The sequence below is a fragment of the Stenella coeruleoalba genome, assembly GCF_951394435.1.
Source record: "Stenella coeruleoalba genome assembly, chromosome: 15".
In the NCBI taxonomy this organism is placed as follows: Eukaryota; Metazoa; Chordata; class Mammalia; order Artiodactyla; family Delphinidae; genus Stenella; species Stenella coeruleoalba.
The window spans coordinates 52,019,406-52,032,763 of record NC_137161.1 but is presented as its reverse complement, the minus strand read 5'-3'; the positions used below and the strand labels follow the sequence as shown (position 1 = coordinate 52,032,763).

General features: G+C 39.8%; 1 protein-coding gene across 7 annotated transcripts in view; it reads right to left on the bottom strand.

Annotated features, from left to right (window-relative positions):
• Positions 1 to 13,358, bottom strand: part of CLUAP1 (clusterin associated protein 1) — a 46,448-nt gene that overhangs the window by 21,013 nt on the left and 12,077 nt on the right. For all 7 annotated transcript variants that reach the window (XM_079944320.1, XM_079944322.1, XM_079944326.1 and 4 more), the window contains 3 exons: positions 10,210 to 10,343; positions 2,908 to 3,049; positions 751 to 823 (listed from right to left, as the gene is read on the bottom strand). In XM_079944320.1, the coding sequence (XP_079800446.1) occupies positions 751 to 823; positions 2,908 to 3,049; positions 10,210 to 10,343 (349 nt within the window). The remainder of the gene's footprint in view (positions 1 to 750; positions 824 to 2,907; positions 3,050 to 10,209; positions 10,344 to 13,358) is intronic.

Sequence of the window (13,358 nt, the reverse complement as noted above, 5' to 3'; positions counted from 1 at the left end):
GAGAGAGGCATAGAACAAGTATGACAGGCAAGAGATACAAAGGGAAAACACAGAGAGAGAGAGCACACCTGCTGGGACAGGTACACTTCCTGCAAGCATGAGAGAAAAAACCATCACAAGAAAAGAGAAACAAGCAAGAGAAGTAACTCTGTGAGAAAAAGCCATCAATTCCGCATGAAGATCATGTGCTGCTACTGCTCCCAAGGCTGACTTGACACCTTGGTGAAGTTCATGGATGAAGTGTGCTACCCAGTCATGGGTAACATTTCTTCCCAGAATCTAGGTCTCACAAGTAGGTAACTCCCATTTCTCTACAGGTGAGAGCCTAGATGAACGACTTTGGATTACCGGGGGACATATGACAGGCGTGTGTGAAGTGGAGGGACTACCTTCAAGTAAGTACACTTGTACTGCATCACAATACCTGCTTTCCCTCAGTTTGCCCTAAAATAAGGAACCCTACAAGACCTCTAAGAGCAAATTTTCTTGTATAATTATATGCAACTCAAACTAATTGTATCATTTAAACAGGGGAAAACAGTATTTCAGTTGGCACGAAAACCAAATGTACTTTAAATGCTATGTAATTTAAAACATTCTCTTGAGCTCCTAAGTGAATTAAAATGGTACCTGATATAAAAGTTGTGAGAAAATTGCCTTTTGAAAATAAATAAAATATGCGTGTAAATTTTCTGAGGCTAAAAACTCTAGTCCAGAGTAAGTACGTCCATTTAAAAAGTGTGGGCTTACTTCTGCTCTTGAGCAGTCGCTTTTCTTCCTCCTTTAGCTTGTTCTGCATCAGACGGAGAGTGTTTTCAGCTTCCTATGGAGCAGGAAAAACAAGATCCAGAAGAAATGACACTTTCTGGACTGTTTTATTATTCTTTACCATGTAAGTACTGCTAAATTTGTGATATAGAAGCAAAAAAGACTAAACTACAGGAAGGGGAAGAGAACTAACGCTGTATGAGAAACTCAACACTCCCTCTCCGTCATCACTCTGGCAGCCCGATGAAAAGGGGGGCTCCCAGAAGTGACACCACTGGCCCAAAATGGGCCTCACTGATCCCCAAAGCCAGGCTCCTCCCACTACACCTCACTGCCTCTGAAGAAAATTGACAACACACCAAGATGCCCGTCACGTGTGCCTGTGTGGGATGTGGACACAGGAACAGATGCATCAACTACGGGGCCTCTTGCTCTTAAAATAAAGCACGAATTTTATCATTTTCCTGCCCTGCACAATTCTAACCCTGAAAGGGGCTAAATGGTAGGAGTGATCAGATAGGAAAAGAAAGAAAGAAATACTACTGTTAATTCCTAGGGTATAAAAAAAAGCTAATACTTGAGTTAGGTTACAAAATGTGGCCCTGATTATTGTCAAAAAAGAGAATGGGAGGGACTTCCTTGTGGTGGTTCAGTGGTTAAGACTCCGCACTTCCACTGCACAGGGCGCGGGTTCCATCTCTGATTGGGGAACTAAGATCCCGCATGCCATGCGGTGCGGCCGAAAAAAAAAAGTTAGAAAAAGAGAGAATGGGAGAGGAAATTGGCTTTTAAAAATGTGCTGTTGTTCTAAATGTTAAAAAGGAAGCACTGTTTCATGCATGAGATATTTTGAGGGACCAGGTATTAGAAGCATGGGGAGTAGCTGTGAGCAGAGAAGAAAAAGAGGGTAGGTACTTGCTGAAGGGAGGGTGGGCAGGAAGGCGCCCCTCAGAAGTAACCTGGGCCACCCACTCGCATCCTGAGGCACGTTCTTTGGTACGTTCTCTGAGCCCAGGGGTGGCCCAGACAATAGTACAAAATGATCAGCTTATTTTCACTGTCTCTTTACTGCTCTTTCCCAGACACCCAATGTTTAAAATGTCCAGAACTCCAGGGTCTTTTCATTGCCCTCAAAACGTGCCTGTCCTGGACCCTCCATTCCTCCATGACCTGACTCTGCCTTACAGCAAGAGTGGCAACAGGTTCCTCGTCCAGATAAACATGTCCAGATGAAGGTGTCAGTTACAGCCAGCCCTCTTGGCAACAAAGTAGCATCACCTAATTCAAATGTACAGGTTTGTAATAAGGCTAGGATAACCTTTATACCAAAAGCTGTCAAGGACAGCATGAGAAAGGGAGACTGGAGACCAGTTTCACTGTGAAAATAGATTCCAAATGCCTATTTTAGGGTTAAGCAGAAATATCCCTAGGGGATAAGGGCAATTCAAAATGACAGCAACTTTGTCCAACTTCCTTTGCTCTGATTCCATACTTATCAACTGATGCTGGGATCTGAAATACTCTTTCCTAAATGGCCTTACGCATTGGGATGAAAGGAACCTGAAAGACAGCTGGTCAGTTTATAGGTCATACATATTTCCCACAATAATCAATAAGCTACAATTCTTCTTTATAAAGTAGTTTCTGAAAAGCTACTCTGGGTAATTCAATAAACCAGAGCTTGAAAATCTTTAAGTGAACTGACCAAGCAAGATCTGTACACAAGACATGTTACATAATTTGTGGGACTCAGTGCAAAATAAAATGCAGTTAAAAATTACTAAGAAAAAAAAAAAAATTACTAAGAATTTCAAAACGGTGACAGCAGAGTATTAAAGCAAGCCCAGGTCCTTCTAAGCTTGCAGCTGTAGCCAACTGCACAGGTCATGTCCCCACCCTGTCTGTAGTCCTAACTGACCAAACTCTGGTGATAACCTACTACCAAAGATTTGACAACCTCGGAGCCCAGGCTACACAACCAGAAAAACAGAAGAATCACATAAGCAATCCTTAGTCTGGTCAGGGAGAAAAAACATTCACCAGATATTTTTTTCACAGTGATATTTACAAACTGGCATGTCAACAAGTACAAAGTAACACACCAGAACAAATGGTCATACAGAAGGACTAAGCACTCACCTCAAACCTCTCTTGCTCCATCCTGTGATGATCCTCGAGTTGCTGTTCCAGATAAGCCAGATTTCGAAATTTCTCTAGATAAATGTCATACTGCTTTTGCAATTCGTCCTCAGTCTTCTCATATTCATCCATAAAGGCTGGCCTAGAAAAAAAAAATGAAATAAAAACTGAAAGATTAATCAATATACAAAAATACAGTAGTTTGAAATTGATATTCAGAGCTCCAGATTCCGTCCTGGTTTTCTTTGGAAAGCCTTTAATTAGAGAAGGTTCTTCATTCTTGTAACTAAAGCTAATTTCCCCTTTTCTCTTCCCTCCCCACAAAATGAAGATACTTTTAATCAAAAATTAAGACATGCTCTTTGTAAAAACTAGAAATAATCCTGAAAGTATTAAGAATAAAATTAAAATTACTCATAATCCCATCACTAGGTATTAGCACTTAATATTTGACATACATCCTTCCAGACTTTTCTATGCATAGATACATACAGAAATGTATTTCTTTTTAACAAACATTAAGTATATTATGTCAAATGAAGCTCTGAGGTCTTTTTTCCTCACTCAATATGGCACATATTTCAATACAGAGTTAAAGAATAATCATACATCATACACATCTCTAAAAATCAATAAATTAAATACATGCATTATCTTAGCTGGGTATAATATTCTGTCTGAATGTTCCAAAATTTAATCAGTCCCCTAAAAAGAGAAATATAGGTTGCTACAAATTAAAGCTAAGTTTTTAAACAATATAAAACTTAAAAATAAAACCACAGCATAAAAACCTGTTTCAATTGGTTTGTTGAAATTTTTTCTCTTATTATAGATCTTAAAGGGAAAACTTTGTTCTTTTAAAAATATAAACAGATAGGGACTTCCTTGGCAGTCCAGTGGTTAAGACTCTGAGCTCCCAATGCAGGGGTCACGGGTTTGATCCCGGGTCGGGGAACTAAGATCCCGCATGCCGCACGGCACAGCCCCCAAAATTTTAAAAATAAAAACATAAACAGACAAACTAGAAAATAATTTATAATCTTTTGGACTAGAGGAAAACAGAGAAATTTTTCTATTAAAAAGATCTGAGGCTTCTGGAACAAAATTCACATTCACAGAAAGATAGGCAAGATGAAAAGGCAGAGGGCTATGTACCAGATGAAGGAACAAGACAAAACCCCAGAAAAACAACCAAATGAAGTGGAGATAGGCAACATTCCAGAAAAAGAATTCAGAATGATAGTGAACATGATCCAGGACCTCGGAAAAAGAATGGAGGCAAAGATTGACAAGATGCAACAAATGTTTATCAAAGACCTAGAAGAATTAAACAACAAACAAACAGAGATGAACAATACAATAACTGAAATGAAAACTACACTAGAAGGAATCAATAGCAGAACTGACGCAGAAGAACGGATAAGTGACCTGGAAAACAGAATGGTGGAATTCACTGCTACGGAAAAAAATAAAGAAAAAAGAATGAAAAGAAATGAAGACAGCCTAAGAGACCTCTGCGACAACATTAAACACAACAACGTTTGCATTATAGGGGTCCCAGAAAGAGAAGAGAGAGAGAAAGGACCAGAGGAAATATTTAAAGAGATTATAGTCGAAAACTTCCCTAACATGGGAAAGGAAATAGCCATCCAAGTCCAGGAAGCACAGCGAGTCCCAAACAGGACAAACCTAAGGAGAAACATGCTGAGACACACAGTAATCAAATTGGCAAAAATTAAAGACAAAGAAAAATTATTGAAAGCAGCAAGGGAAAAAAGACAACATACAAGAAAACTCCCATAAGGTTAACAGCTGATTTCTCAGCAGAAACTCTACAAGCCAGAAGGGAGTGGCATGACATATTTAAAGTGATGAAAGGGAAGAACCTACAACCAAGATTACTCTACCCGGCAAGGATCTCATTCAGATTCGATGGAGAAATCAAAAGCTTTACAGACAACCAAAAGCTAAGAGAATTCAGCACCACCAAACCAGCTCTACAACAAACGCTAAAGAAACTTCTCTAAGTGGGAAACACAAGAGAAGAAGAGGACCTACTAAAACAAACGCAAAACAATTAAGAAAATGGCCATAGAACATACATATCAATAATTACCTTAAAAGTGAATGGATTAAATGCTCCAACCAAAAGACACAGGCTTGCTGAATGGATACAAAAACAAGACCCACATATAAGCTGTCTACAAGAGACCCACTTCAGACCTAGGGACACATACACATTGAAAGTGAGGGGATGAAAAAGATATTCTATGCAAATGGATATCAAAAGAAAGCTGGAGTAGCAATACTCATATCAGATAAAATAGACTTTAAAATAAAGAATGTTACAAGAGACTAGGAAGGACACTACATAATGATCAAGGGATCAATCCAAGAAGAAGATATAACAATTATAAATATATATGCACATAACATAGGAGCACCTCAATACATAAGGCAACTGCTAACAGCTATAAAAGACGAAATTAACAGTACCACAATTATAGTGGGGGACTTTAACACTTCACACCAATGGACAGATCATCCAAAATGAAAATACATAAGGAAATAGAAGCTTTAAATGACACAATAGACCAAACAGATTTAATTGATATTTATAGGACATTCCATCCAAAAACAGCAGATTACACTTTCTTCTCAAGTGTGCACGGAACATTCTCCGGGATAGATCACATCTTGGGTCACAGATCAAGCCTCAGTAAATTTAAGAAAACTAAAATAATATCAAGCATCTTTTCTGACCACAACGCTCTGAGATTAGAAATGAATTACAGGGGGCTTCCCTGGTGGCACAGTGGTTGAGTCTGCCTGCCAATGCAGGGGACACGGGTTCGGGCCCTAGTCTGGGAAGATCCCACATGCCGTGGAGCAACTGGGTCCATGAGCCACAACTACTGAGACTGCACATCTGGAGCGTGTGCTCCACAACAAGAGAGGCCGCGATAGTGAGAGGCCCACGCACCACGATGAAGAGTGGCCCCCGCTTGCCACAACTAGAGAAAGCCCTCGCACAGAAACGAAGACCCAACATAGCCAAAAATAAATTAATAAATTAAAAAAAAAAAAAACCTTAGAACAACTATAAAAAAAAAGAAATGAACTACAGGGAAGAAAATGTAAAAAACGCAAACACATGGAGACTAAACAATACATTACTAAATAACCAAGAGATCACGGAAGAAATCAAAGAGGAAATCCAAAAATACCTAGAGACAAAGGACAATGAAAACACGACAATTCAAAAGCTATGGGACGCAGCATAAGCAGTTCTAAGAGGGAAGTTTATAGCTATACAACCTTACCTCAATAAACAGCAAACATCCAAATAAACAATCTAACCTTACACCTAAAGGAACTAGAGAAAGAAGAACAAACAAAACCCAAAGTTAGCAGAAGGAAAGAAATCATAAAGATCAGAGCAGAAATAAATGAAATAGAAACAAAGAAAACAATAGCAAAGATCAATAAAACTAAAAGCTGGTCCTTTGAGAAGATAAACAAAATTGATAAATGATTAGCCAGACTCATCAAGAAAAACAGGGAGAGTACTCAAATCAATAAAATTAGATATGAAAAAGGAGAAGTTACAACAGACACCACAGAAATACAAAGCATCCTGAGAGACTACTACAAGCAACTCTACGTCAATAAAATGGACAACCTGGAAGAAATGGACAAATTCTTAGAAAGGTATAACCTTCCAAGACCGAACCAGGAAGAAATAGAAAATATGAACAGACCAATCACAAGTAACGAAATTGAAACTGTGATTAAAAATCTTCCAACAAACAGAAGTCCAGGACCAGATGGCTTCACAGGTGAATTCTATCAAACATTTAGAGAAGAGCTAACACCCATCTTTCTCAAACTCTTCCAAAAAATTGCAGAGTAAGGAACACTCCCAAACTCATTCTATGAGGCCACCATCACCCTGATACCAAAACCAGACAAAGATACTACAAAAAGAGAAAATTACAGACCAATATCACTCATGAATATAGATGCAAAAATCCTCAACAAAATACTAGCAAACAGAATCCAAGAACACATTAAAAGGATCATACCCCATGATCAAGTGGGATTTATCCCAGGGATGCAAGGATTCTTCAATATATGCAAATCAATCAATGCGATACACCATATTAACAAACTGAAGAAGAAAAACCATATGATCATCTCAATAGATGCAGAAAAAGCTTTTGACAAAATTCAACACCCATTTATGATAAAAACTCTCCAGAAAGTGGACATAGAGGGAACCTACCTCAACATAATAAAGGCCATATACAACAAACCCACAGCAAACATCATTTCAATAGTGAAAAACTGAAAGCAATTCCTCTAAGATCAGGAACAAGAAGACAAGGATGTCCACTCTCACCACTATTATTCAACATAGTTTTGGAAGTCCTAGCCACGGCAATCAGAGAAGAAAAAGAAATAAAAGGAATACAAATTGGAAAAGAGGAAGTAAAACTGTCACTGTTTCCAGATGACATGATACTATACACAGAGAATCCTAAAGATGCTACCAGAAAACTACTGGAGCTAATCAATGAATTTGGTAAAGTTGCAGGATACAAAATTAATACACAGAAATCTTTTGCATTCCTATACAATAATGATGAAAAATCTGAAAGAGAAATTAAGGAAACACTCCTATTTACCACTGCAACAAAAAGAATAAAATACCTAGGAATAAACCTACCTAGGGAGACGAAACACCTGTATGCAGAAAACTGTAAGACACTGATGAAAGAAATTAAAGATGATACCAACAGATGGAGAGATATACCATGTTCTTGGATTGGAAAAATCAATATTGTGAAAATGACTATACTACCCAAAGCAATCTACAGATTCAATGCAATCCCTATCAAATTACCAATGGCATTTTTTTTTTTACAGAACTAGAACAAAATACCTTAAAATTTGTATGGAGACACAAAAGACCCCGAATAGCCAAGGCAGTCTTGAGGGAAAAAAACGGAGCTGGAGGAATCAGACGCCCTGACTTCAGACTATACTACAAAGCTACAGTAATCAAGACAATATGGTACTGGCACAAAAACAGAAATATAGATCAATGGAACTGGACAGAAAGCCCAGAGATAAACCCACACACCTATGGTCAACTAATCTATGACAAAGGAGGCAAGGATATACAATGGAGAAAAGACAGTCTCTTCAGTAAGTGGTGCTGGGAAAACTGGACAGCTACATGTAAAAGAATGAAATTAGAACACTCCCTAACACCATACACAAAAATAAACTCAAAAAGGATTAGAGACCTAAATGTAAGACCGGAGACTATAAAACTCTTAGACGAAAACATAGGAAGAACACTCTTTGACGTAAATCACGGCAAGATCTTTTTTGATCCACCTCGTAGAGTAATGGAAATAAAAACAAAAATAAACAAATGGGACCTAATGAAACTTAAAAGCTTTTCCACAGCAAAGTAAACCATAAACAAGACGAAAAGACAACCCTCAATATGGAAGAAAATTTGCAAATGAATCAACAGACAAAGGATTAATCTCCAAAATATATAAACAGCTCATGCAGCTCAATATTAAAGAAACAAATAACACAATCCAAAAATGGGCATAAGACCTAAATAGACATTTCTCCAAAGAAGACATACAGATGGCCAAGAAGCACATGAAAAGCTGCTCAACATCACTAATTATTAGAGAAATGCAAATCAAAACTACAATGAGGTATCACCTCACACCAGTTAGAATAGGCATCAACAGAAAATCTACAAAGAAATGCTGGAGAGGGTGTGGAGAAAAGGGAACCCTCTTGCACTGTTGGTGGGAATGTAAATTGATACAGCCACTATGGAGAACAGTATGGAGGTTCCTTAAAAAACTAAAAATAGAATTACCATATGATCCAGCACTCCCACTACTGGGCATATTCCCAGAGAAACCATAATTCAAACAGACACATGCACCCCAATGTTCATTGCAGCACTATTTACAGTAGCCAGGTCATGGAAGCAACCTAAATGCCCATCAAGAGATGAATGGATAAAGAAGTTGTGGTACATATAGACAATGGAATTCAGCCATAAAAAGGAACAAAATTCAGTCATGTGTTGAGATGTGGATGGATCTAGAGACTGTCATACAGAGTGAAGTAAGTCAGAAAGAGAAAAACAAATATCGTATGTTAACGCATGTACGTGGAATCTAGGAAAATGGTACAGATGAACCAGTTTGCAGGGCAGAAGTTGAGACACAGATGTAGAGGACAAACGTATTGACACCAAGGGGTTAAAGCCGCGGGGGGGTGGGGATGGTGGTGTGATGAATTGGGTGATTGGGATTGACATGTATACACTGATGTGTATAAAACTGATGACTAATCAAACCTGCTGTATAAAAAAAATAAAAATAAATTAAAAAAACAAAAGATCTGAGGCTTAACAAAAATGAATTTATGCTTGAAAGGCAGAAGTTTTTAATGAGATAAATCTATCTGGTGGCCCTGATCCAGAGGCAGAAGGGATGTGGGCTTGCCCTTGGCAAAGAGGAAGCCTTGATGCTCCCTCGGTTACTGTCTGCTGCCCCCAGGTGCTGCCTTCCTGCAGATCTCAGGACAGGAGCCAGAGTGTGGGCCAGGCACGTGTCCCCAGAAAGCAAGACACATTCAGAGCGAATACAGCAGCTGTAGAAAGAAGGAGTAAAGAGAGAAAAATAACGGGAGAATGAAAACGGAGGAAGGGCAACACAGAAACAAAGCAAAGGAAGGAGGGTACAAAGTGAGAGAAAAAGGGAGGGCACAAGAAAGAGGTTCCTGTGGGGGCAAGTGTGGGCTCCAAGAAAATGTGAGGCACACACTTGAAAGGCAAAGTCAGAGGAAGGATGAATTACCAGTGAGGAATTAGAAACTGTAAATCTACTCAAACCAAGAAATGGGAGTATGTTTCTGTTTCCACCTAATTTATGGCAAGTCACAGATCTGAGGAGCCAGGCCTTGTATAACTTTCGCCATCTGGATTTACTTACTTTGCCTTGTGTTCCAAGAAGCTATAAAAGCTAGAAGGGAGGTTCAACAACTATGCAGTTTTCCAGACATATTGAAAGCAGTAAAGAGAATGAGTTTAGCAGTGTGCCTGTTAAAAACACACGTACATTCTGCAGCATAGACATCTTTATGCCGGGCTTTTCCCACTGCTTGAAAGGTTAATACCACTGACGATATATTCCCTCAGTCTGCTTTAACTTGCAGAGACAGCGTTCTACTCACTCTTCAGGTGTTCATATCTACCTGACACTCTGCAGAGTCTGGAGTCGCTTCCGATTTCTTTCCAGCTCTAATTTCCTCTTGTCAATTTTGGCTTCTAGGTTAGCTTCATCAGAGGCCACATTATTGAGCAGGTCTTTCGTCTTCTGAACCTGCACCTACATTTAACAGGAAATGAAGGAGACAAATGTGCCAATAAGGACCACGACCTGACTCTTGGAAGAGCAGGACTTCTCAACCGCTCAAGCCCAGCAACACCTCACTAAACATAATCAAGGGGAAGCAAACAGAGCAAACCCTCCCCCAAGCCATCACTCGTTTAACCAACTATTTCCAGGAGGAACATCACATAGGCCTAGAAAGAATCATCTACTTTTTTTTTTTCCATGAGAAGGTGATTCCAAAGAGGGACCCAAAACCTCCTGCCACCTCACTTGTTTAGATGGCTACACCTCACTCTGAAGGGTTGGTTTGCCTTCATTTACATAGTTCAGGCTACCCCCCAGCTACAAATAACTGACTTATAGAATACATGCACACACAAACTTTATCTTAGCTTTACTTAGAAGGGAACAAAAAGAAATGCCGCCTGGTCCCAGCTCTAATGCGCTGCCTGCTGGGACTGAGAGAAGGTTCCTCTCCCCTTCCCAGGCAGCTGAACCGCAGACTGAACTAAACAGAGAAACCACTCCATTAGGAGAAAGTGGCTCCCTGGGTGGCTCCGGTGTGACCCAGCCTTGGGGAGGGAGCCTGGGCAGCAGTGTGGCACAGGCCCCTGAGCAAGAGGGCAGCGTGAAGGGAAAGAGATCTCTGGCGAAAACCACAGGCCTCCCCATCCTCCCTCCCATAAGAGCAAGTTCATCTGAGGCAGGGCTAGTCTGATTAAATGCACTGTCTTCACACTCGTGTTGTCTGGGAAGCGGGCCAGGTCAAGGCCTGTGGCTCAGAGCTGCAATCTGCTGCCCTAGGAATGACATCTGCAACTCAACCAGCCAAGTGTAGAACTGCTCTCCGCGCCCCCAGGCTGGGACTATCCAACTCTGCTGTTAAGTTCCAGATGGCCAAGGTGGGGTCCTCCCCTCCAGGACTTTACACGTGTGTAACCCCATGAAGGTTTACTGACTGTTTACCTGCAGGCCTCTGAAACACTATGCGGTCCACAAAGAAATCAGCTAAGGAGCCCAGACACGCTCCACGACTCTCAGAGACAGTGCATATTTGGAAGCAATCAGTTTTATCAGCACTTTATGGCTTAATTTTTTTTGTTTAAGTACACTAACCATTTCGAAGATGCTTTCATGAAGATTAATCATATCACTAACCACTGATTTGCTGCAAGTACTTTAAAAACCACAGCAGAGATGTGAGTTCACTCTCAGAGGAAGACACGGTGGGTCTCCTTTCTGAACAGACAACTCAGGTTGATGGCAACTATTTCTCTGAATCAAAGTCAGATTAAAACCTAGTGAATCTATCTGACCTCAAAAATAAAGAATTTTTAAAAAGGTTCTGTTCCTCAAAAAAGACAAATGTAATAAACACAAAAAATTTTCTCTAGCTTTCTGAAATAAATGGCCTATATTTCATAACCCCTTTTAAGTATCCATGTTGTTGTTTCGCTTTTGTTTTTAGAATTATCAAATATCATGTATATTTTCCAGCAACGGAAAGATATCTTAAGAGGTGTTCACCAAGAAATGAACTGTGCCCTCATTTGGTTGTTCCATTTTTAATACTGACTTAGTGCTAAAGGCACATTCATGTCATGCTAACCTGATTCAGCCAGAACACTGACAAGCACACAAGTATTATCATTAGTTTTTTTTTTTAATTTAGAAACAATCAGGAACTTACAAACAGCTGAAGTATAATACAAAACATTTTTTCCTAACCTAGGTGAGAATGAGCTGCTGACCTGATGCTCCATCACTTCTAAATATTTTAATGTGTATTTCCTGCAAATAAGGCCTTTCTCCTAAATAACCACAACACAATCATCAAGACAGGAAATGAACTCTTGACGCACCACCCCCACCCAACCCTCAGACCCACTGTCCCCATGAAGTTCTTAACAGCAGATGGGAGTGACCCCTGGCATTCAGTCATCAGGTCTCCTTAGCCTCCTTCAGTCTGGAATGGCTCCTCAACCTCTCCTGAATGTTCATGACAGGAACATGAACTTTTCACTGTTGAAGAGTAGGGGCCAGGGAATTTACAGAATGCCCATCAATTTGCCTTTGTCTGATTAGCTTCAGATTACACACCCCTAGCAGGAATAGCACAGATATCACTGAACCCTGCATCCCATCAGGTGGGCATAATTCTGGTTTGCTCCATCACTGGTGATATTCCTTTGACCACTGGATTAAGAGGGTGTCTGTCAGGCTTCTCCTATGACATTGCTCTTTTCCTCTCTGTAATTAATAAGTATTTTGTAGGGAGCTACTTTGAAACTATGTGAAAAACCTGCTCTTCATCAGTTTTCAATGTATTCATTTATCAGTGAGAACTCAAGATCTCCCATTTCATTCAATGGTCTATAATCCATTACTATAATTCATTCATTTTGATGCTTATCCTGTCCCTGGTGTGGCCAGGGGAAGCTGGCTTCTGTGTCCTTCTGACACTGTTTGAGCACTTCCTTGCTTTCTGGCACAAGAAGATCTTGTACTTTCTTATCCTAACTTTGGAATCAGCCATCTCTCCTGAAGAGCCCTGATTCATTTTAGTGGAGAATGGCATTTAGAAGCCAAGATCTGGGTGCTAGGTATGCTCAGAGCTAAGGAGTGTATGAATGTGTATGTGGGTGTGCATGTGTATGTACATAAATATACTACATACATAAACTACACGTACATACACACAACAAAATTTATTCCTATATCTATCTACATATTGAAATGCATGCATTTAGCCAACACCTCCTATTTCAGGGTTCAATCTAATTTTCTCCCTTTCATATCTGTAACTCCATTCTCCAACAGTGAGAAACTTGGCTTCCATTATCTTTAATATATTTACTTATTTGATCAACCTGCCTGTATGTAACCATCTCCCATCTCGGCTACCCTGCACGTCTCACCCTGCTGAGGCTCTGACTCTCTGTGCTGGGCTGCGCAGGGAGTATTACTGTTTTATGATAAGAGTACTATAAAAACCAATCTTAGAGTTTT